Source organism: Streptopelia decaocto (assembly GCF_964273445.1).
Source record: "Streptopelia decaocto genome assembly, chromosome: 2".
NCBI lineage: Eukaryota > Metazoa > Chordata > Aves > Columbiformes > Columbidae > Streptopelia > Streptopelia decaocto.
Genome location: NC_138655.1, coordinates 141147026 through 141172721, shown reverse-complemented (window position 1 = coordinate 141172721; position 25696 = coordinate 141147026). Strand labels below are relative to the sequence as shown.

Below are 25696 nucleotides of genomic sequence, written 5' to 3'. Positions count from 1 at the left end.
GGTTACATTCAGTCGGTAAGATGACAGGTAAGGACTGGGTACATTCAGTGTTTCTCACGATGTGCTGTGAGCCGTTAACAAGTCTTTACAGCTACTTTTAGTTTCTACATTCACCTCGGTGCACAACATGGTTGCACGCAGCCCCTGTACCTGAAAGAGCAGAGCTTCCCACCAAAAATAACAGCATTGTTGCTTCAGGGTGTTGGAGTTGAGAGTTGATGCAGTTGTTTTCAAATTTTTTAAGCTCCTTTTATTTAGTGAAATTTACTTGGTTGGTTTTCTTCTGAAGTCCTGGCTTAATTTAACCTGGACTTAAATTGAGGGGAAACACTCTTTTTACATGGGTTTATGGAAGTTAGTGGATTTTAAAATGTGAAAGCATGTAGTATTGTGATTAAACAATGCTCAAGGAATGATAAATATAAAGGTATAGAGGTATGAATATAAATAATTATGAATTGATTAATAGATAAGTAGGGATGATTTTTTTCCTTTAATGGTTAAAGTTGTAGGCTAGTTTATCGATTCATTTAATGGTCTTTTAAATTCTGTATTGAGCACAGCAAATAACAGAATTCTCAAGGTATTTTGTGTGTATAGCTGCTGGTGTGTGGTATTCCCGGGGTGACCTGCATGTTTTCCAGAGCTGCAGCTGGAGGGTGCGAGGTCCCGGGCAGGGCTGGGAACAGCAGCGGTAACTGGGCTGGTTGCAGTTCACATCACTCAGAATAAATCCCTTTCTCAAACAAACGGCTTAGAAGTCTTGCTGTATCTCTGCTTTCAGGCTGGTGGTCTAATCCTTAGGGGTATGGAAACGAGCTCAGGCTTTCTGAAGAAACTAGTGTGGGCTTAATGCCCTCATTGTCCTTTCCCCAGCGTTCGTACCCACCCATTTCTCCCTGTGGGTCCGCGGAGGCACAGCCCCCGTGCCCTGCCTCGGCGGGGCTTTGCGCGGCGGGCGCGCTGAGCTCAGTGGTCCCCAGCCCAGCGCCCCGACCGCAGCGCGGCCCCAGCACCGCACCCGCACCGCAGCAGCACAGCGGCACAAGCACCGGGTCCCCGCAGGAGAAGGAGCGAGGCCGTTCCCTGAGCATCCTCACGGCATCATGGCTCTCCAGGTAAGCAATTCTGCATCTGGTGAGACAGAGACGCGAGGAGAGGAGAAAGAGTGGGCTGCACTGTCCGTCTGTGCAATGCTGTGTTAGAGACAGCTGTGTTTCTTCAGCATAAGGATTATTACTGCAAAATCAAGGTTACCTTGTGGCAAGGGAAATTTGCCTAAGCCTTTGGAAGATAAATAACGCCTTACTTTTTGCAAGTGGAAGGTGAGAGAAGTGCTGCATATTTTGAACTATTCACAGGTCATGTAAATTATTTGGAGCCTTACCTGTTTAGAGCATGTGTTAATTATTTTTCTTTACGTGTGCATCTGAGTTTGCTAGGACTGGATTATGCACTGAAAGGTAGGTACGTATTTATTTTTTTAGTATCTAGCTATTGGAGCTATAAAAGGAGGAGGGGAACTTGTAACACTGAAGCAGTGGTATATGTGCATTTGGGAATCATGAATAATTTTTAAGAGAGTTGTGCATATTTTTTTAGGTGTGTGCATTTTTTGAATGGTACGTTTTGGTGGGCTTCTGTTTTTGTAAGAAAGCTGCTACTTTCTGGCTAGAGAGAGCTTCCTGCTACCTTCTCTCTCACTATAAATAGTTACTGAGGAAATTATCTTCATTGCCAGCTTTTAGCCTCCTATCTTTGTAGCAAACTATGAATACGTCCCTTGTCTTGCCCATGCCCTGATGGATTAGGCTGTTTTTCTTCATTAGGCTTTCTATTATCCCTTTCACTTCCAGATTTGCAAGCCCTTTTATCCTGGTCTCATTATAATGTCTGTCTCAGCTCCATTAGTGTGCGTGTTCTGCAAAGAGCGAGCAACATAATGCTCTGACCTAGATGCAGGGGCTGTATTGCCAGGAGCTCAGCAACTTTCTCCTGAGCTGCAATTATATCGAATGGCACAGAGGTTTCATTGTGGCGTTTTACAGCTAATAGGATGAATCCTGTTTCTTCAGTGGGCCAGAATTACCAGATCCCAAGCCTAACATCACCTTTGTTTAATTAGTGATCACTGAAATTATAGCTTGTTTTATTCTATCTTGGATTCACTCTAAAAAATAAATTTATTAGACTGATGTTTAAGCAATAAGCCATAAATCACTATTAGAAAGAGCTGAGTGCAATATGATTTGCCACTGCTGTACACAGGTAAACTTTATACAAAAAACCACAGTGGTTGAAATATTACGGTATTCTATATGTCCTGCATTAGACATTATAGAGGTTTTCTATCCACTGTTGTGTTGGTTGACAGCTGCCAAGCTGTACGGGAATGAGGACAAAATGAATAAAATAATGATTTCATTGGGGAGGCTGTAAAAGTTTTACAAGTTTTGCAAACTGCCAAATTATTCTTCTGTAAACAGTCAAGGTTTTTTCTTTGCAAAGAGGGAGTGTGTGATAACGGTTTGATAATTTGTGTGTTTATCTTTAATGCATGTGTGTATGTTTATGTCTGTATGTCTGCTTTTAATTTGAGGAGTGAAAGGAAATTATATTGGCACATGATTAAAAGGAAATTATATTTTTATAGGCTGTTCTTAAGCATGTTGTGTAAGCAAGCAAATGCTAAGCAACAGTGTGCACAATGGTTGGCTACAGGGAGATGAAGAAGTGGTTAGTATTTAATTTCTGGATATTTCTTGCTGTGTAAGATGCATTTGCATATTTTGAAAACAATATCTTGTGATATTTTCCTATAGATCTAAATAGAATAAAAGTACATGAAGAAGCTTATTAACTGTTTCCTTTATTTTTTTGAGTTATCTTTTGTTTTTGTGAGTCTAATAAAGCTTCTAGTTCATTCTTATTGTGAAGTTTAGATCAGAAAATAATTCAAGGCATGTGGAAGATTTCCACTGACTTGACTATCATTGTACACCAGTGCTGGGAGAGGCTTGCATGCAGTAGTGACCACAGTATAAAGATAAAACTTACTTAAAGTTTAATCAATTGTGTCAACTCACTTTTATTATCGATACTGCTTCATAATCTTACTGTTAACAGAGCATGAATGCTGCTTTTGTTTATATGTGTATGGGTAATATCAAGAGATATCTGTGATGTCAGTGATAGGTATAGTCAAGTATATCACATCTGCTGGTGTTCAGATTACAAATGAAATACTTTAACAAAATTTTACCTATGAAAGAAATCTTAAGTGTCAAAGATGTACCATTCCAGTTTATTTCAGATGCTATTTTTAATTCAGTGATAAGTTAGCTGCATTGCTGATATTCTTTCCCCTCATTGAGCACATCTCCACAATAAATGCTATATACATTTGTCAGAAATACTTTTGTTAGCACATATGTGGACAAGTGTTTTTCCATAGTTAGACTACAGTTTTGGTACCTGAGTACAAAACTCCTTCATATTTTAATTAATGTGTCTGGAGTGGCCCTGGGGCAAGGTGGGATGTACAGCTAGGGCAGTAACTGCCCATGTCCTTGCCCCTGCCCTGGGGTGAGCTCAAAGTAGACTGGCCCTCTTTTCATGGAGGGATCAGCTGCCTGTCTACCAAGGTGTATCATGAGGTAGAGAGTCATATGAACAGTCTCACAAGACCTGTGAGTTCAGACTCGGGTTTAGCTTATAGCGACATGTCCAGCTGCCCCCAGCTGCCAGGCAGTAGGTGCCCGTGCTGTGCCCAAGGCACAGGGCAGCACGCTCCTGCCCCAAAGCCCTGGATATTCGCCCTGCACTGTCGGTGATGTTGCTGCCCTCAAACCTTCCTGGTGTAAGCCCAGCTGGCAACTAAACACCACACGGCCATGTGTTTCCCGCCCCCACAGTGGGATGGGAGGGAGAATGGAGGAAACAGTGAAACTCCTGGGTTGAGATAATGACAGTTTAATAGGATAGAAAAGGAAGAGAAACCAATAATAATAACAACGATAAAAGAATATAGAAAATTAGTGATGCACAAAAGAATTGCTCACCATCCGCTAATCCATGCTCAGCCTGTCCCTGAGCAGTTCCCCTGGCCAGCTTCCCCCAAAATACAGGCTGAGGGGGATGTCATGGGATACAGAATATCACTCTGGCCAGTTGGGGTCAGCTGTCCTGGCTGTGCCCCCTCCCAGCTTCCTGTGCACCCGGCACAGTGTGAGAAGCTGAAAAGTCCTTGTCTGCTTAATAACAACTAAAACATCAGTGTGCTAGCAACTTATTTTAAACCCAAAACGCAGCACTATACCAGCTACTAGGAAGAAAATTAACTCTAGCCCAGCTGAAAGCAGGACACTACCAAAAGGCAGGATAGCGATCTTTACTTACTGGTCCTTGGCAATTTTTGGTGAAAAATTAAAGCTTAATTTAACACTTGAACTTCCTGAAGTACTTCAGGTGGTTGTAGGAATTCAGGTACAGTTACCCTACCAAAGGAGAACAAGAGAAAATACTACATAAGAAGAAAAATAAAAATTGCAAGGCTTTTATGAAAGTAAACGTTAATACTACAAATATTAGGAATTCCTCATAATGAGGGCTTTATTACATTGCTTACAAGAAGCACACATGAACTACGGGCTGTGATTAATAACTAAAGCACTGTTTTTTTTCCTTTTGTGGCCAAAGATACTAGTCTTTAGAACATCTAGGATAACACAAGGATTGAATGATGCTTGATTGAAAATGTTTTTGTTTGTACCTAAGTTAAAAGCTATCAAAGCTATAATTTCTGGAGAAAGCATCAATTTCTTTAATCAAATTTGAGATTGGAGTTTTCTTGTTTGTATGGAGTTTGTTTTGTTTTGTTTTGTTTTGCTATGGCATCAAGAACAAATAGATGTAGAGCATATACAGTTTTCACATTGGTGTAATTGATCCAAAGGGAAATACTAGTACAACTTGTGCTGTAAACTTATGGTCAAATGAAATTCTAATGTAAATGCTTACAGAGTAATTAGCTGGAGTTTCTTTGTACCATTTTTAGTTAATTGCTGTTCAGCAGATTCAGTATTTAAAGAAGAAATTACATTATCTGAAATACCTGTCTGTAGTCACAGCTATTGCAGTCGTGGCAGTCCAGCCACGGATACAAAGATTTTGCAGCAGGAACTCCTTAGAGATCAGACCGTATTACTGGGTCCATCATGGAAGCTTGGCCAGCTCACAAAAGATTTCTAAAAGTTTATCATTTACTGATTTGACCTGGAATATAAAGATTTTCATTCTTGTATAATTATGTTCATAAAGTGTTTGTATATTTAACTATTTCCTTTTAACATCCACAATTTAAAAGAGTTTTAGAAGAAAAAAAATTGGCTTGCACTTTGTGGCAAACAGAACTGTCTCTCCTGACCTATATATTGAGATATTTCACCACCAGCAAGATGGCAAAACCATCCATTCATGAATATACATATATGAAGTTTTTTATAAGTGCTGAGTCTACATCAATATTAATGTCACTATTGCTAATTTAAAATATTAAATCAAATTGAAATTATTTTCTTTAGCTAAATTGCCAGAAATGTTTGTTGTTCAGACCTGTCAGAAGATACAACCCCTGCTCCAGAGAGCTTATTCCTTTAAGATCATTTCCAAAAGTTTGGTTTGTGGCGGTGGGGGACGCACCCTTGCTTTCAGGCTACAAACTGCCACCCTATACAGGTGAGAAAAGGCCTCACAATATTAGCAGAACTTTAGAAAAAGGTCACTGTGAAGACTGGGGGCTCTGTGCATGCTAGTGCATCCCTCCCTCCTAACCCTCATACAGCCCTGAAAAGTGTTTGCTATTAAGTGTCGTGTTCTTTTCTTGAGCTTCTTTCCTGTGGTAGGGTCCCTCCCATGAATAAGCAAAATGGGATGAGAGGTAAGGTACAGTCATGGAAAGAACAGAGGAAATCCTTCAGCTTAACTAGTTGTTAACAACTAGATGCTTTAATGATGCTTGAAGTGTTTCTTGGGAAATGTTTGCTTTTATTATTATTCATTTAAATCATTAAGCTGCTAATAGGGCTACTTTTTAAAGTGGGACCCTCCATAGACTTCCCAAGATTTATTTATTTATACCAGTGTGACTATTTGTAGCGTACCACTTGTGGAATTTTTACTTTGTCGGGCTTTTAAGGGGCACATTGGGCAACTATTACTGCCTGTATCATTAAAATATGTGGGAGCCCTAGTCAGAAGCACTTGGGTTCTGCAAACAGAGAAGAAAAGCAGTATTGACTCTGAGAGCTGCTAAGTGTCAGAATAGCTGAATTTCTCTTCAGTGCAAAGAACAGGTTCTGCTTATATAGCATGTATGTAATTTGTGCAGTAATTGGGTATTACTGCAAATTCTGCCTGCGAGTTCAGGACTTGTTATCATGTAGACCACCTTTTTTTTAAAAACTCAGTTTAGCTGCCACTCAGAGTGAGGATTTTAGTTTCCATTTAAAACAGAGCCAAACAAACCCCTTAAACTCTTTGATGAATTGGGACAGAAGACACTTTATGAAATGTTTAACAATTTACTCCTTCAGCTGAGGTGAGAAAGCTTGTACTCCAATTTTCTAGTCTTTCAGGAAAACAAATAATCAGGTTTCATATTTTTCACATTAAACTTTGTAGGAAAAAAAAATCCATTTTCTTTATACAGAACAAAAAAAGCAAAGCTTCTGTTGTCCATATAATCCATTTTTAATTCTGATCTCAGCCAACTAAATCCAGTTACTTCAATTAAAATAGTTTTCATGATCAGTTTAATACCTGTTAGAATGCTGATTATTTTTTAAGTAAACAACAGAGTACATGGAAACAAACAAAAATGCTGAGAAGAGATGCTGTAAGGTCATTTCAACATTACTGAGTCAGCTTTTATACATAATCTGAAGCACATGATTTTGGTTTATCTAAATTACATATAACATACTCTGGGTTTTTTGTTTTTTAATTCTAGAAAAATCCTGTATTCATCTTGGAGTGCTCCCAAATATTTGGTTGGTAAAACAAACAAACCCCACAGTGTTTCATTGTTCTTAAAAAAAAATTGGACATAAAAAGTTGGATGTAAACCTTCATGTTTTTCCGTGATTCTATGGTGTAGTTGCATTTTATTAACATTGAGAATTATTTTTACTAAAACAGGAGCAAACTGCATAATTACATGCTTTTGGTCTATAAAGCTTTAGATTTAAGAATATAATTTGGAAGACATTTGATTTAGAATTTAATGTGGTAACTCTGCCAATCATATAGTGTACTGAATTACCAAGTTCCAGAGCATTAAGCGGACAAAATGGCACTTGGAATCTGGCTAATTCTCAGCATTGTGCCAAATAAAGAATTAAAGAGCATTATAGTCAATATATCTCCACATAACAGCAGTGTTTCTCCAAGCTAAAACTGCTAAAGACTGTTTTAAAGACCAGTGGCTGTTTGGTTCTGGGAGGCCTTGATGGGAATCGTCTGGGAACTTCTGCTTTCAGTTATGCACACATTGAGGTTCTTGCTGAATTGGAAGATTATTTGTTAATAAGCACCTACATTGCTGCAAGATGTTTGTCTGAAGATCTTGCCTTCCATTGCATTTTTAATGATGCTATAAACTGTCAGAACTAGAGATGTGGATTATCATCATGAACCCTTCTCATCTAATGTTCTGTGAATTTATAATTGCAGTTTAAATAAGATTCAAGATCTGGTTTTAATTGCAGTTTTTCAGGGAGCATTCCTTTGCTAGCACACCCTTTTAATCGTACACCATAGGTTTTTTTTTAAACATCCCTATCTGCCTGCTGCTCCTTGTTTCAGCTCTGGTGTTACCAACGTATGTGGGCCTGTGGTGAGCACTTCTGTTCTTAGAAGACTTGTGCTTTCTCTTTGTGGGTTTCAAATAGCAATTGAGAATTTTGCCAAAAACTGAGAAATTCCTCAGAAGTTTGTATCTGGGAGCTTTACTTACTAGCCAAACTAAATTTCCAGGCCAAAAAAGAAAACAGTTAATTCATTTTGGGAGGCAGAGGTGCCTGGTTTGGTGGGGGGTGGCCAGGTGTGTGCAGAAGGCTGCAGCGCACTCAGCTGCCCGTCCTCACCCTCGTCCACCCGCTGCTTTAACGCAGCCACCACCTGATGGGTCCTGAGCATCAATGAATGTGTAGTTTTGTGATTCCATGGAGGGGCCTTTCTTTGAAGAGAGGTACTTGAGCATCAGTCTCTAATTAAATTCTTTTTCATTTTTCCTCCTCGAATTTAAATACAGGAATAACCTTTCTCTTGTACTTAGAGAATGCTATAGTGAAGCCAGCTCTGCGGGGGATTGGACTAGATGATCTTTTGAGGTCCCTTCCAATCCCAAACATACTGTGATACTGTGATACATACTGTGATACTTGCTGTTTCTGTCACCTGTGCCACCCAGCAGTCATTTGCCAAGGAGAAAGGCATCAATTGGGGAGACAAGTGTGTATTAGGTTTCCTTATTTAAAAGAAGTAAAAATGTTTCCTGTAGCTAGAGGAAGGAAAAAGTGGTCTAAAGAAGCACAGTACAGACTGTTGAGGTAATGCCAAGGTCTCAGTTAGCTAAACAGAGCCACAGCACTCATGGTGGAACCATTGTTGAATAGGTCACTGATTTTAGCACAAAGTTGTAGGCCGGTTTTGTACATATTAAATATACATGTAATAGCACATCTTGGAGGATATACTGTGCTTCTACAAATGCAGGTCCAACTCAAAAGCTAAAATAATGATTGAAACCTGCATATAGCACGTTAAAGTGCCTGCTTCTGTTCTGAATTACAGTAGTGCAGTAATCTGGCAGGTCTTTGGTCACTTATACGAAATCTCTCTCTGAAATGTCCTGGGCATGAACCAGGACTCCAAACATGATGCTAAAGTCTAGCCCAAGACCTAGTATATAGAGAGTAACAGCTATTGCCTTGCGTTGTTGATATGAGTGTGGGATGCGTGATGATGAACGGAGTAAATTTTTCCTTCACTCTTGTGCTCTGCTGTGTTTGAGAGCTGGGTGTTGCAGGTCACGCTGGCAGTTGCGCTGCCCATCTCCGTGGGGTACATCTGTGCCAAGTGCAGGTCACCTCCTGCACTGTCAGCAGAGAAGGGGCAATGAAGGGGGAGATGGGCAGAGCCCCTCAGGGTGTTCCAGCTCCACCCCCAGTCACACCTTGCAGTCAGGGCCAGAAGGATTCAGGGCTTACTGCTGGGGGGTGAAGTTCAGTGAACACCTTATACCCCCATTGTGACTGAGAAAGACATATACACTACAGCCATTGCATAGGGTGCTTGCACAAATATATCTGTAGCTATCCTGACACCAGACAGTCTGTAATGGTTCCAAGTGTTTAGATGTAAAACCGTTGGAAAAAAATAAGTTTATTTATTTTAGCAGTGCTGACCCTGTCAGCTAAGTAGGCCTAGTTCTCTTTCTAATAACTTACGGTTTTATTAAGCTTCATTCATAGGAAAATGTCTAGACTTCCCACTAAATCCAAGTGAGTAATAAAGAATATCCAATGATACTACTGTGTGTGCTATACTTAGTTTTAAGTGTACCCCTTGAGAGGAAAACCAACACTTTTGCTTTTTCTTTCATCAGGCTGACTTTGATCATGCTGCAGAAGATGTAAGAAAACTAAAAACACCACCAACTGATGAAGAACTGAAGGAACTATATGGATTGTACAAACAGGCTACTATTGGAGATATTAATATTGGTATTCCTATTTCCTATATATAATTCACACTTACTGCCATATCTTGATGAAATCAAATGTTATGTAAATCTGCATGATAGTCAAAGGTATGCATTTATTTTGGCAGAATGTCCAGGAATGCTGGATTTGAAAGGCAAAGCCAAATGGGAAGCATGGAACCTGAAAAAAGGTGTCACACCAATTAAATTTACATGATGTAGTCATGTTTAGAGGATGACAAATGAGGAAAGGTAATGACTCCTACTTTACTTTTACAGGTTTATCAAAAGAGGACGCCATGAAGGCCTATATCTCTAAAGCAAACGCATTGGTAGAAAAATATGGGATCTAGAATACTCAAAATAATTTCCAATAATAACTAACTCTGCAGTAGCTAATGAACTAAGTCTGTTGAGAAAAATGCAATACTAACTCCTTATTGTGTAGTCTGACATAAAAATTTTTTAAGCATAAGCTGTTTGATTGTAAGGGGTATTTACGATCATACTCTACTTTTAGATTGTATCTTACTCTAAATAAATTTGAACCTAATAAATGAAGCTTTCTGTAAGAATTGTGGGTTTCTGTGAGTATTACATTCTATTTAGCGTTTTTACAGGAGCACATAAACAGAGAAGCTCTAGAAGTATTTTTTGCAAATGAGGTTTCTTTGTTCCATAGGAAGTGAAAGGTTTGTGCAAACGCAAGATGAGAAGAGGGGAAAGATAAAACTTTTTTTTTTTTTTAGTTTTTAAGACCCAAAGCCAATGTTTAGTTTTTAAAAAAATCAGAAAAACTCCTCCTTTTGAAGGATTACAGCTAAGTTCTTGAGGAACAGAACAACTCTTATGCATAACTGCATGAAATTCTACAGAAAGAGTGACATATTATGAAGTGCTGTGGACTAATCTTACAGCTCCTGTCATTAAAATAGAGGGAAATAACTCATGGGCCAGCATTTTCTATACATTTTGTTATGTGTTTTGTCAAGAAAATTTCATTAGAGGGTTCCAGCAGATAGAAGTGACCTCCAGGAAGCTTGTAAAAAGAAACGTCTCCACTTGTTAGGTCATACCAGGCTGAAAAAGAGATTTAAAGTATCAGAGAAATTACAACCATTGTGGTCATTTTACATAACTATTTCAAAATTATTATTTAATAATTATTTTAAATCCCATATCAACTATTTTGGTTAACACATTGAGATGGCTCTGTTGATCTGTTTCATTCAAGAAAGAGATAAAAGACCCCAGAAAACTCTTCTTAGGAAAAGGCCTAAGAGGAAAATCATTTAAGCAAAGTACCTTTTGAATCATGTGGATTATCTTCAGACCCATTAAAGCAGGTGATATCACAAGATAAGGGAGTCTTCCTTTCTGCTGTCTCAAAACTGTGAACATAAAGAGGAGTAGTAAAAAAAAGTTACTTTCCATAAGACACTTATGTTTGAGGTTTGCTTCCACATAGGAAATAGTTTTTCTTTCTCCTCCAAAACGTAACAAACTTCAGGCATTGATTGTGCAGAACATCAGGGAAGAAATTACTGTAAGATTTCTAGCTCCTTATCCTACAGCAATTAGGTCTAAAATTTTAAAGAAAGAATGAGCAAACAATTAGGAAAAAAAGCACTTCAACCTGCAATAAAAATTCCCACCTACAATAAACGATTATGTTGTCTGCTTATATTCAAGTTCTAATATTTCAGGGCCTTATCAGTGTCAGGTTCCTAAGGCCAAAATGGGTCCCACATCCAAGAGTGTCCTTATCTCTGCCAGGGTAAGAAAGCATCACCACTCAGCTATGTGAGCAGTTGCATAGGATCCAGTGGGGACAGCAGGGAGGACAGAAGCAGCCAGTCGCTTTCTGGATGCCTTGAACCCAGGGATTCTTTGCTCTGGTTAGGCTAGGGTGCCTTGAGTCAGGAGGCTGAATGCAGTGATCCCGATGCATGATCAGTTCAGCTTATGAGCCTCGGATAACAATAAAAGATGTGAGAATATTCCTTTTAGTGGCTCCTGACTTTGGATCCTGAGTAGAACTGTCATTCTACCATGACATTCACTGGTGTAATAGCAGCAGTGGTTGCTACAGTAAGCAGTGTTTTCATCTGGGGCTTAAATACTACAATATAAATGGAAAAGCACACAAAAGAGAAAACTATGTTTACTATTTCATAATCTTTTTAGAGCAGAAACAAGAACAAATTCCAGAGAAAAAAGAAAACCTGAAATGATCAGACAAAAGTAAAACTGTAAAATATAAATATAAATGTAATACAAAACTGTAAAACTTACGAAAATGTCTGAAGAACTCTAATATCTTCTTTGAAAGTATGTATCAGATGTTTCCTAATGTCTTCATTTTGCATAAGCTCAGGAGGAGTTCCTCCTAAAAACTGTATATATGTAAGAATGTCTTCATCTTTTATATCAAATATGGGTGTGCTTTTTATTTGAAGAAATTCTTCAGACTGTCAGCACAAGACAAATCAGATCAGATGTTGCATATAACATACTTCAAATAATATTTTCATTAAGAATTGTTTTAGTAAAAAAGGACAGTGATTCTCTGTGTCCAAAATAAAATGGCTGATTAGTTTTACATACACAGAGAATACTTCTTGGAAAGGGTTAGTAGACTGTTTTCTGAAAATACAGATTATGAGTGAGCCAAGCACCCTCAGGGTCTGAAACTTCGACAGACAAGTAACCATTGATTGAATTTTGTTCAAAGTTTGACTCTTACTATTGAAATACAGCTAATAACAGAATGTATTTAAGAGAAAGAAAAGCCTAGCAGTGGGCACAAATCTGACTAATGAAGGACTGGAGAGACCAATCGATTATGGAAATTTGCAGGAATAATGATTGCTTCCATGAAGTACTAGCCTGTACTCAGGACTGCTAAGAAGCCCCAGAAACAGAAGAATGGAAAGAGCAAATGCTGACTGAGTACAGGAGGGCTGGGGAAAAGCCACTTCACTGTTGTTTTCCTGAGAAAGATGAGCAGAACCACCAGAAGCTGAAGGAACTGAGGACAGGTTAAAAAGCCAGCGAAGAAGGAGGAAGAAAAGAAAGAAATGCACAAATGTACTGAGGGCTGGTGCAGGAGGTTTATGAAAGCTTAGTTTAGACCGTTCACATGAGACAGAGTAGGGAGTGGCACTTTCTATTTTGTTTTGATTACATTTTAGTATTAAGCCAAAGGCCATAGTAAATAATACAGTATTAAAAAATGGTGGCATTAGCTTAAGAAGACCGTTCTCCCTGAGCTAAGGTTAATGCTTGTTTTATATCAAAGCAACTCTGCATACTGTATTGTAAAATGTTATTTTTGCTCTTGGTAGCTAATATACTGTTGTGGTTTGTACTGTTAGTGATGCTGTAACTCACATTTGGGGCATGTCCCGCTGATATAAAAAGATGGATCGGCTCCAGTCCGTACTTTTCTTTCAAGTGTAGCGCAACTGCAAAACTAATGTAAGATCCAAAACTGTAGCAAAAAGAGAAATTAAAGCAAAATAAGATAAAACATATGTAAAAACTGGAACATTTAAGCATTATTTGAATTTCAGCACTAACTGGCTATCTTGAACAGTTACTGAAACCATATATGACAAGTAAATTATAGTGATATTTGTTAATAGACATCAAATGTATTCCTATACAGTCTAGTATTACAAGTCAGACCCTTTTGCAATAAGAACAGTTATTTTGAATACTTGGGACTAAGTGATCTTCAAAATCCATGTGTTTTACAAATGGTTCACCCCCTGCATTCACGGAGAGTAAGCACTGACACAAATATTAAGGGTAAATAGAACTATAATGTATCATTGCTAGAAGAAAATAAATCACACCACTGTCATTCTTAGAGGATATTGTGCCTGACCTAACAAATAACCAGAGTCTTTGAGATCAACAGCGTGTTTTAGGACGACTTGAATGAAGACCTTTGCAGAAGTGTATTTTCCTAAAGTTTTTCAGATAAGGGCAAGTAACTATCTACTCCTAGTGTTCAAATACAAAACTCCTTCACCAGGGTACCTAAAAATGTATATATTTTTACCTGTGACCAAAAAATGCAAATGGTTTTTCCTGCAATTCTTCTAACAAAACACTTGTGATTTCATTAACTACGGTTGTCATGTCTTTTGGAAAAGGCTCCTTAAGACGAGATTCTCTTCCAGGAAGCCTTACACAGAACACTGCGGAAGAGGTAGAAGAAGGGAGGGAAAAGAATTACAGTTATTTCAAATAGAAACAGTAAAACAGTAGAAACAGTAGAAATAGAAACAGTAAAAAGTTTTAAAATCTGTTCTGCAGAATATCTAGATTATTTAAATTAACCTTTCTCACAGTTTATACAGTGTATTTGCTGTTGCTACTGCTGTCTTTTAATTCTGTGAGAGATTAGGTCTCTGTCCCTTCCTTCACTCACAAACGATGCGTCTCCCGTTGATCTGTTAGATAAATGCCTTGGGTCAGAAATCCACAAGGTCCTGCTCTCAGCTGAGGTTTCAAAGCAACTTTATCATTATTAATATTACTAACAAATAACCACAATTCATTAATTTCAATAACAATAAGTTTGAGGGTTGAGTAAAATACATCCTTTCAATGGCAGCATTAGAAAGTTAAACTATATTAGAATCATACAGTCCTTGTTCTTTGCAGGCTCTTCAGCACTGCATGTAGTAAAATGTGGAAGCATAGTATAAATGGATGGCAGTTTATATGTATATGGAAGGACATATTGCATGCTTTTATTCCTTTCAAATCTGGGGATTTCCCTCCCACTGTTTAGAGACAGGAATAAATAGAAAAGAAAAAAAAGTTGATTTTCTAAAATCTTCTTGACATCACACGTTGCCAAACTCATATGGAAGTAATGGGTCAGACAAAGTATTTTAGAAGAGGTAGAATAAACCACTACCTGATACCATAGACAGCTGTACAGAAATGTTTGCATCTTCTATACTTCCAATCTGCACAAAACATCTTTGAAAGAGCATGCTACACCACGATTTTATTAATCCGTGCCTGCAGTTGCTCCTAGGCCATCTCCTTAGTAACTTTGCTGGAAGCAGTTCCAGTGGACAAAAGTGGGTTTTTTTTAAATTTAAAACGTCAAGGAAAATTTGATGTGACTTCTGCAAGTTTTTACAGAAAGCATACAAGCATTTAGAGGACTTGTACAATCGCAGTAGTAATGCTGTCTATAAATGCTAGATTATTTTTCTTATTTGTGGAAGGCCTGGAAAATGGCCTTAGTTCCTCTTCGCACAATTCAGCAACAGGTCTTTTTAGTGCTGATGTAGCCTGATAGCAGCGAGAATTACTTCACACTTTAACTAAATGTAATTTCACTGTTATAAATCCATAGTTTAAACTTTGGTTTTGATATGAGTGCAAAACCATGCAAACACTCTGGATGACAGAAATTCATTCTGTGCAGTCTCTCAACATTAAAAATAGTTCTCAGATCTTCACTGTTAACCTTGCTGATGACTTTTTTATCATATTAATAATATGCCAGTGTATTGCTGTTTCTGAATCATACCAATAATTTCTGAAGCAGTCAGGCGTACCACAATCTTGTGAAATTTAGCTCTGAGAATGTAACTTTTTAACCTAGCCAAATATAATTTGGTCTAAGGTAGTACAGAAACTTAGTAAACTCAGCATGCTAATGGCAATGCTAATTTCTAATGGAATTCCTTTCTGGGTAAGACCCCTTGGAAAAAGACTGAAGTGCTTTCAAGACCATTATATTTCATTTAAAAAAGGTGGCTACCATGTATTTCAGACTTGCTTAACTTCTCCTTTAACTACACAAATGACTAACCTTCAGTTGAGCTGCTGAAGAGTTTGCCCCATCGAGCAAGATGAGAAGTTCCACTCCCAGCCCACGGAAAGCAAATCAACCTACAGAGAGCATTTGGCCTTTTGTATGGACAAGCAACCACTTTCTCCATTTCTAAAAACAAACAAACAACAAGAAAAAACAAGAAAACCAAACGTCATTCGAGAACAAGACTCTTCAGCTATAGGAAAATTAGAGTGAATGAAGTTTAATTTGAAACAATGGGCCGCAATATTTTCTGTCATCAGAACTGCTTATGGCACAACAATCTGTTAGATATCTTCATGCAACAGTGGAAACCAGTTCTGGTTTTATAAATGGTGATGAAATTGTATTGGGCAACACCCCTAGTTAATATTTTCTCCTATTCAAATCACTGTGCACAAAGAATGTAACAAGCAGTAGAAAAAAATCGATATAGGATTTCAAGATGACCATTTAAAAACACAGGTTTTTAGAACATACACAAAAATACAAGGTACATCTAAAGACCTAGAAGACATAAGGACCACCTGGTTCAATATTCTCTCTAATGCAGTGGTAAAATGGATGTCAAGGGAACTGGATGCAGTTTCTTTATATATAGGAAACATCTATGAATTTATCTTTCATGTATTTATCCAGTCTCTCCTTCAATTCCTATGAACAGGTGCCATCTATGACATCCTCTTTCAATGAGTTGCACAGCCCTACTGTTGGTTGCATAAAGAATAAGCTCCTTTTTTGTTTTTAATCCAACTCCTGCAGCTTCATTTCATGGCCACAGAGCAGTACTGCAAAGAAAGTGAATAGTGCATCCCTCAGGATTTGCCGCAGGGCATTTCTGAGATCTTCTGTCATACTGTCTCTGGCTGCAGTCAGCCTTTTTCCTGAATGAAAAGCCTTTGGCTTGCTTTGGTATCCCTCCTAGGGCGCTGCTTCCATACTCATGACCAGCATCACTGTGCATCTCTGGACTTTTTCTGATTTTGTTATATTCTTTTTAAGACAGCAGAGTAACCACAACCACATTCAGCTTTATTACAGCAACATTAATATTTTTGTTTACTCACTGACAGATGCAACAGCTAAAGCACAATTTATAACTACTCCTTCCTTCTCACTGCGAAGGAAAAATAGCATTGAAGATGACAACTCTGTTGTCTCTAGCATCAGATACTGTCTTTACTATTTGAAGAAAAAAGCAAGTTTCAGCCATTTTTATTCTTCTTTCCTGATTTTCATGTCCTTTATTCCTGCTTATCAGGTTTGTGGACATAAGCACTGAGGTGACACCCTGCTACTGCTTGTGTGCTGGCAAAAGAACCTGGGAACACCATGTGCAACAGAAATACCTAGTAAAGATAAATTAATTAGAAGCAACAGTGATACAGAATTTTTAAATAAAATGTCTTCTGCAACCGTTACAATAAACTCACATGTTCTTGCTCAAAAGACTGAAAAATAGCAACTAAGGGATAACAAACAGCAAAATTCTATTTCCAAAATGCTGCAAAACATTATGCATATTATTTCCTTCTTTGAATATAGCTCAGTATAGGCAAGGGCTGATTAATCACAAAATACATCTACGTGCCTACGTGCAGTCTTTTTCACCTGCACAAAAAGTTTGAGAAATGCAACCAGACGAGAACAGGCAGCAATTCAAACCCATTTTAAAAATACATAACGAAGTAAGACAGAAGAAAATCCACACAAATGTTGCTGTGGCAATTTCTTGATTTTCACATATATTTAAACTGGAAAGTTTGTCAACATTTGTTAAGAATCATCTCAAAGAAACTATAAGAAGAGCAAGCCAAAAAAAAACTTGTATCAAGAATCACTGGGTAGACAATGTGAACTTAAAAATAGCTGGAGGATAGGGGAACCAATTCTGCAGAGGACATAATTCCTCTGGTAGATTCATTTAGCTTCAGTACCATTAATCCCGTTTAGACAGTCACTTCTTCCACAAAAAGACACAAAACCTCAAACATTTCTGAAGCCAATATTTTAACTTGACAGTCAAATAAGAAAAGAAAAATCTCTCTCAAACCGATTCCAAAGGGGAGAGAAAAATATCAAGTATGATGAAGAAGGACATGTAGTTGAAGTCACTAAACTATTTAAAGATACATTAGCAGTCGTTGAGAAACTTTCACACTTTCTACTCATACAGGCTTATTCCATCTCCATCCACCCAGCTGATTGTAGCTGCAAATACTTGAATAGGTAGGAAAAACCACCAGTACCTGGAAAAGACAGCCCTAGGATGGATCCACTTCCCAGCGCTGCACAGAAAGAAGCAGGAATCGGGATTTCTACGTACCAGCAGCGATGGGAGCAGAGGCAGCCTGGCAGGAGAGGAGGGATGTGCACCCAGGTGGCACAGCCACTGCTTTAAGTCTTCTCCAGGCTCAAGGGGAGCAGCCCACACCCTGGAAAAGAGGCAGGGCCTGAGGCATCAGGGGCTGGGCCTGAGGCATCAGGGGCTTGGCCTGACACACAGCATTGGAAGCAAGATATGGAAAGCGCAGGGACAGATCGGTCCCAGAGACTGACAAAGCACAGTTCAACATGCCCATGATGGTGCTGAAGTTATACCAGTTTCAATATGGAGCCCCACACCTCGCTGAAGAAAAAGCCTGCATAAAGTAAACAAGAAAAGACAGTCTTTTGTAAGAACTATATCGAAATGTACAGTGCCCACACCTCTGCTGGACAGTTTTGTAGGGGCCTGAAAATGTTAACGTAGAAGAACATTGCCTGATTTGAATAAGACACTGCATTTGGTTAGTAGGCCAGTTATAATTTCTACAAGCTGGAAGACATAGCTGTGTGCGAATGACCTCTATTATCTCCTGTGTTGTACCCCTGGGGACCAGATGCTATCAGCAACCTAAAACCACCAGTATATTTTGTAATTGCATTTGTAGTACTAGGAATACTGGCTTGTTGTTGTTGTTGTTACTCCACCAAAATATCAGTAGTGATAACAAAAACATGCAAAAGTAGCGGCCGAAACTAATGAATCTGAGTGCTCAAATGGCTTCCGATGCTTAACTTGAGACACACAAGCTGGACTACTTTGTGGGTTTCACATCATTCTTCATTTCTAGGAAACTGAAAAATCTGTGGCAGTAAGAGAAAAGCCTGCCTGTTGACTTAGCCAGTCAGTAAGCAGTTTCCCAAATGAAGTCTGCAGTTTTCTACTCCCTGCTGATTTCTGCTTGCCTGGGGAACCCTAAATTAATGTGACAAACAAGCCAAAATTCCAGTGTTGCTCAGGTTCCACTGTTTGTCAAATGTCAGTATTTCTCCCTTATCCCGCCTCTTCTGACTGCAGCAGTTTCCATGGAAAAAAGCGTGGGCTCCACAGTAAAGGCTGGTCCTGGGCCCTGCAGCTGCCACTTCCAAATGGCAAAAGTGGAAAGTGTTGCTAAGGCTTCTTTCACAGGACTTTTCTGTTGTAATTATCGTGAAGTAAGATGAGGCACACCTATGTCTGGAAGGTGCACAATTTAAAGTAGGTTATATTTGCTAGTCCTGACCTGTGCTGTCATGCCCAGTACTGCTTCTCCATATGATGTATGTTCTATAAGAGGTATTTGATTATAAGGTACAACTTATAATAAAGTACCTAATATGCTTTATTTATTCCTACCTCAAACTGTGCCAACTGTAAAATCTGACACCCAGCGTTAATGTTATGAAAGCCAGCTGTTATAAATGTCAGGTCAACCAATAATGTTCCTAAAAGTAATAAAATACTACTGGAAACTATTATTTCCTAACTAAGGCTGAAAATAAAATAGGTTAAGATTTTGAAAGTATAGCATTAATCAAATAGCATGATAGTTCCCTAAAATAATAAAATTATAAATTGTATGTATTGGTTGGTTTTGCTTGCCTTCTAAATTTTTTCTCTGTATCCAAATACTATAAATTTATTTGTTTTCATATGAAAAATTAATATTTTCACAAATTAAGCAGTTCCAGGAGGTGTCACTCTCAACAAAATTATGTTTGCCATTTCCAGGGCTGAAGGTAAAAGAAGGCTTTACAGAGCCAGCTTTGCCAACTCAGCACTAGCACAGAACAGAATAGACTAGACTATGAAGTTGGAAGGGACGTATTGACACAATGATCATCTAGTCCAACTGCCCGACCTATTTAGGGCTGATCAAAAGTTGAAATGTTAAGGGCATTGTCCAAATGCCTCTTAAACACCAACAGCCTTGGGGCATCAACCACCTCCCTAGGGAGCCTGTTCCAGTGTTTGAACAACCTTTCAGTAAAGAAACACTTCCTTATGTCCAGTCTAAACCTCCCCTGGCACAGCTTGAATCGTTCCCTCATGTCATATCACTGGATCCCAGGGAGAAGAGCTCAGCATTTCACTCCCCACCTCCCCTTCTCAGGAGGCTGTCGAGAGCCATGAGGTCACCCCTCAGCCTCCTTTTCTCCAAACTAGACAAGCCCAAAGTGCTCAGCCGCTTCTCACAGGACATTCCTGCCAGCCCTGTCAACGTTTCTTGCCCTCCTCTGGACACATTCAAGGACCTTCATGCCCTTCTCAAATTGTGGGGCCCAGAAGTGCACACAGTACCTGAGGTGAGGCCTCACCAGCATTGAACACAGCAGGACACTCACTTTTTTTGACTGGCTGGTGACGCTGTGTTTGATGCTCCCCAGGATGGGGTTTGCCCCCTTGGCTGCCAGGGCTCACACTGCTGACTCACACTGAGCTGCTGCCACCCAACACCCCCATGTCCCTTTCTGCAGGTCTGCTCTCCAGACACTCCTCTCCCAATTTATACTTATGCCCAGCGTTACTCCATCCTAAACGCAGAATCCAGCATTTGGACTTGTTAAATTTCATCCCATTAATCATATCCCAAAGTTCTAATCTATCTAGATCCCTCTGCAAGGCCTCCCATTCCTAAAGAGAGTCAGCAGCACCTCCCAGTTTGCCATCAGCAAACTTGCTAATGGTGCATTCAACTCCTGCATCCAGATCATTGATAAATATATTGACCAGAACTGAACCTAGAACTGAACCCTGAGGAGCACCGCTGGTGACTGGTCACCAGCCAGATGTAGCCTCATTCACTACAACCCTTTGAGCTCTGTTTTTCAGCCAGTTCTTCACCCAGCGCACCATGAACCCGCTCATCCCACAGCTGGACAACTTATCCAGAAGGATGCTGTGCAGGACAGTATCAAAAGCTTTACTAAAATCCAGAAAAACTATATTTAATGTCTTCCCTTGGCCCATGAGGCGGGTGACCTTATGACAGGAGATCAAATTAGTTAAACAAGACTTTCCGTTTGTGAACCCATGTTGACCATGCCTGACAGTTGCATTATTCTTTAAATGCCTTTCCATAATACTCAGTACAATCTTCTCCATAATTTTTCCAGGAACTCACGTTAGATGTCGGGGGTCAAGACCCCGGCATGGGTTCTGGCCTGCGGCGACGGAGGAAGAAATGCAGCCATCCGATGCGGATGATAAACATACTTCGTTTATTGCTTCGAATCGCGGGCATTTATAGTGGTCACAGAGCACAGACTTTTATAGCAGTTCTATTAATAGCAATTCTATTTATAGCAGACCCTTATAAGCAGTGGCAATTCTATTTATAGCATAGACCTTTATAAAGCAGTTCTATTAATTATGCCTACTTGTCAAACACCGATTTGATAGCATACGTAATGAGCCCATCCCAACATACATAATGAGTCCATCCCCTTCTGTGGCCCCCCCTGGTATGTGAATTCCCTCGTTATCTCGGAGCTGCCTCCTGAGACTTGTTTATCCAGGCCTTTCTCAGGCAATACCTTCTCACTTACCCTTGCTCAGCTCATGCTAACTGAGGCCTACTCATGCTAACTAGAAGAGATCCTCTTCGTAGAGAGGGTCTCATGCCCTTTCTCTCTTGGCCATTCTCCAACAGTTAGACTAACAGGTCTGTAGTTCCTGGGTCTTCCCTCGCACCCTTTTGGTAAATTGGAATAACCTAGGCTAGCTTCCAGCCAGCAGGGACCTCGCCAGACTCCCAAGACCTTTGGTAGATGATCAAGAGCGGTCTTGCTGTAACATGTGCTAGCTCCCTCAGTACTGTGGGGTGAATCCCATCAGGCCCAAGGACTTGTGAACATTCAGCTGGAACAGCTGGTCCCTTACAATTCCAGTGTCCACAAATAGAAAGTCACTGTTCCCACAGTCGCAGTCCTCCGACTCGGGACGAGACAGCCCAGTATCTATCAGTATTATTAAAGACCAAGGCAAAAAAAAATTGAATGCCTCTGCATTTTCTTCATCCCTACTAGATGAGCATCTTCAACATCCTCTTGCTATTAACATGTTTTAAAAAGGCTTTCTTCTTATCTGAAGCACCACTGGCCAGTTTCAACCCTAATTGAGCTTTGGCCTTTCATGTTTTCTCCCTGAATATATGAACAACAGCTCTATAATATTCCTGCAAAACCTGACCTCACTTTCAGAAATCACACAATTTCTTTTTCTCTTGAGCTCCATGAGAAGTTCTCTGTTCAGCCAAGCTGGTCTTCTGTCTCACTTGCGTGACTTAACACACAGTGGAATTGCCTCCTCCTTTGCTTCTGAAAGGTGCTTCTTGAAAACTGATTAACACTCATGGACTCCTAAGTCCACAAATGCAGATTCCAAGGGTACTCTGCTAAATATAATGGCTCCCTGAATATCTTAAAGTTTGCTCTCCTGAAGTCCAGGGTAGAAACTCTGCTGTCCTTTTTTCTCATTACACTGAAAATTTTAAAATCAACCATTTCATGGTCACCGTGGCCAAGATAGCCACCTACCATCACATCCCCCATGAGTTCTTCTCTATTCACAAACAGCATGTCTAGGAGGGCGTCTTTCCTAGTTGGCTCACTGAGTACTTGTGTCAAGAAGTTATCTCCTACAGACTTCAAGAATTTCTGAGACCTGCTCATCATGGCAGTATGACACTCCCAGTTATCTCTGGGAAGTTGAAGTCTGCCATAAGGATGAGAGCTACTGATCCAGAAATTTCTCCTGATTGCCTGTAGAATAACTTGTTGGTGCTTACCTCCTGTCTGGGCAATCAGTAGTAGACACCCAGTACAACATCTCCTTTGTTTTCCATCCCCCTAATCCTCACCCAGAGGCTCTCAACCACATCATCGCTAACTCTAAGGGCTGTGCAATCAAACCTCTCTCTTACACATGACACCTCCACCTCATATTCCCTGCCGATCCCTCCTGAACAGCTTGTAGCCCTCCATTCCAGCACTCCAGTTGTGGGACTCATTCCACCAAATCTTGCTAATACCAATGATATTGTAGCTCTGGGAGTTGAGCAACACTTTCAGTTCATCCTGTTTGTTTTTCATACTGTGTGTGTTGGTGTACAAACATTTCAGATATGCCCTTAAGCCATCCATGCTCCCAGAAGCAGTGTTAATTGCCACCTTCAGGCAATGACATGCTAACCCTTGGCTTACCTGTTGCAATCCTGTTGGTATCTCCTTTCCTGCACTGATTCTAGTTTAAACCTCTCTCAATCAGTCCCTCCTGCTTACACCTAAAGATGCGTTTTCCCATCAGGACAAGTGGATCTCATCAGGCCCAGAATACCTTGTCTCTTGAAGGCTCTTCCATGGTTTAAAAACCTGAAGTTTTGGCAGAGGCACCAACCCTGAAGCCAGGTACTGATATCCCGGGGTCGCCTGTTTGTTCCAAAGTCTTCCTCCATTACTGGGAGGGCTGAAGAAAACACTACCTGTGCTTCTATATTTTTTAGCGTTCTTCTTGATAGGCCTCAGACTTTTTGACATGACATCATTTCTACCCATGTGAAAGAGCAGGAATGGACAGTAGTCTGAAGGTTGTACTAGGCTCTTCAGTCCTATGGTGACATCCCTAATTCAGACCCCAGGGAGGCAGCAAACTTCCCTGAAAAGAGGGTCCAGTCTGCAAACAGGTCATTCCATTCCACTCAGGGGGGAATCACCAATGACCATAACTCACCATTGTTTCTTCTTGGCACTGATCTTAATGCAGGTTTTGTTGTGAGGGGTTGGTCTCTCTGACCTTGGCAAGAACGTTTGCACAGGTTCCTCCTCTATCTCATTCTGCGCTTCATCCATCAGACTCAAGGCCTCCTACCTGTTCTGTAAGGTCTCTCAGAGGGTAACTTAGAGGGTAAGGAGGGGTTTCTCTTACCACTCAGTGCTGTAACGTTTTTCCACCCCTCCTTATCCCTTGTGTTGCTGCCTTTCTCCTGGCACAAAGCAGATCCAGGACCAGCCTTCGTAGTGGCCGTGCTGAGTTGGCTTCCGTGCATCACAGATGGCAGAGTGTGGCTCCACTGAAAACCACCCTCTAAGACTCTCAAATAAAATACTCCTCAGAAGTTCCCTATCCTTAGAGATTTCTTAGCTGCTGCTTTATGGCAATTTTCAGTCTCTTTTGGACCACAAAACTAATACAAGTGGACCTAATGGTAAGTCAAAAAATACCTGCATTCTCAAAAAACTGAAACTTATTTACTACCAATTGATGGTAAATGACAACATCTACTATTCTGTATAAGCAGTGTGCATTCTGCACGTCATAGCAACTGAAATGCATGAAGTAACCTGTCACTTCTAGCTATCTGCAAGATTAAAAGTGGGTAAAACACTTAAAGGATGACTAGTAAGCATGATTCTTTCAGAAATGATAGTGAAATAGTGCAGAAGTAATCTTTTTATCCAGTAGATATTAGTACTGGAAACCCACCAATGTAATTCTTGTTTAACAACAGAAACATTGCTGGGGCAGTTGCAACTCGCTAGTAGTAGTTTAATGTGACTCATTTTGAGCAGTAAAATAAGCATACACAGATCCCTGAATTAAGGCAACAAAGCAACATGTGTTCCTCAGTTGTACACAACAGATTTAAAGAACTAAATTGTGTATGTTGCTCAATAAAGGTTGACTTTAAATACTGACAGTTGTGAAATACATTGGATTGTATGTATTGTGTAATTTGTTTGCTCTTCCAACAGTCATTATTCATTGTCAATAATTATTTATTATTTTAACAAATCTGCATCATTTTTAGCACATTTACTGCAATTATACTTCATTTCCTCATCACTCAACTTCAAAGGATAAAAATAAGGATACACTTAAATCTTTCTCTTAAAAAATCACCCTTAGCTGCTTATATGGAGAGCCATGCAATTAAGCAGTTCTCATACCATCCAAAAGAAAGCAGTAGTAAGCCTTCCCTTTAGGGCAGTCTTGAGACAGAGACAGTCTTAAATGAATCAAAACCAGCATGCATCTCAATTTATTATTAATCTTAATTATGGCCTCATAAAAGTACACACAAGTAATAAAATAGGAATCATGCAGCTGAAACATAGAGGGAAAAGCAGAATTTGCAGAAGGGAAGACTTAGAGATGCATTAGCAGAACCTCCTGGAGAGATTTGGAAAGATGAGTGACACCTGAAAGAGTATTGAAGAGATCTCACCTGGAATTCTGCCCATAGCACTGGTCAGCCTCTTCAAGAAAAGTGAATTCAAACCAGATCTGGTGCACGGTGTGGCTAGAAAAGAGTTTATAAAGATAAAACATTACCTTCTACAAACAGAGTGGAAGACAAGGATGGGGAAGTGAGGACGTTCCAAGCAATGGTTACAGCTTGTCCATGCACTAACCATGGCTATAAATAAGATATTTTTTTTTTAACCACTGGATCCATCAGATGCTGCAACAGCTTTCCAGAAAAGCTACCTGCTTTAAGATGGAAATTCAGGTTATTAAAATGGTTATAGAACATGCATGTGACAATGGCTTGGTGAACACTTTCAGCACCATGCACCTATTAGCTTGATGCAGGAATGAGTCTGTACGTGAGTGAAGACAGCCAGCTAGTTTCAATGCCATAAGACAGTTCTGCTAACAGAGAACCCATTTAGTTTAACAAATAGAGAGTTCTTTTTATTATTGTACTTAATACATAGTGCTAAGGTCTGCTGAGCAAGGAAGAAAATAAAATTTTTGAGTACTCAGGGAAAAGCCT

At 39.6% G+C, this 25696-nt stretch overlaps 2 protein-coding genes across 2 annotated transcripts; one reads left to right on the top strand and one right to left on the bottom strand.

Annotated features, from left to right (window-relative positions):
* The first annotated feature begins 1026 nt into the window (after positions 1-1026).
* ACBD7 (acyl-CoA binding domain containing 7) lies at positions 1027-10320 on the top strand. The gene is made up of 4 exons (XM_082044096.1): positions 1027-1118; positions 9668-9785; positions 9892-9954; positions 10043-10320. The coding sequence occupies exons 1-4, from the start codon at positions 1107-1109 to the stop codon at positions 10114-10116; spliced, it is 267 nt and encodes an 88-aa protein (XP_081900222.1). The 5' UTR covers positions 1027-1106; the 3' UTR covers positions 10117-10320.
* Positions 10321-10649: 329 nt separating this feature from the next.
* Positions 10650-25199, bottom strand: OLAH (oleoyl-ACP hydrolase). The gene is given in 9 exon segments (XM_082044097.1): positions 10650-10843; positions 11069-11154; positions 12059-12234; positions 13157-13256; positions 13833-13971; positions 15612-15743; positions 17836-17851; positions 17853-17902; positions 25145-25199. Coding segments are annotated over 9 exon segments (849 nt in total). The 5' UTR covers positions 25161-25199; the 3' UTR covers positions 10650-10709.
* Positions 25200-25696: the final 497 nt, after the last annotated feature.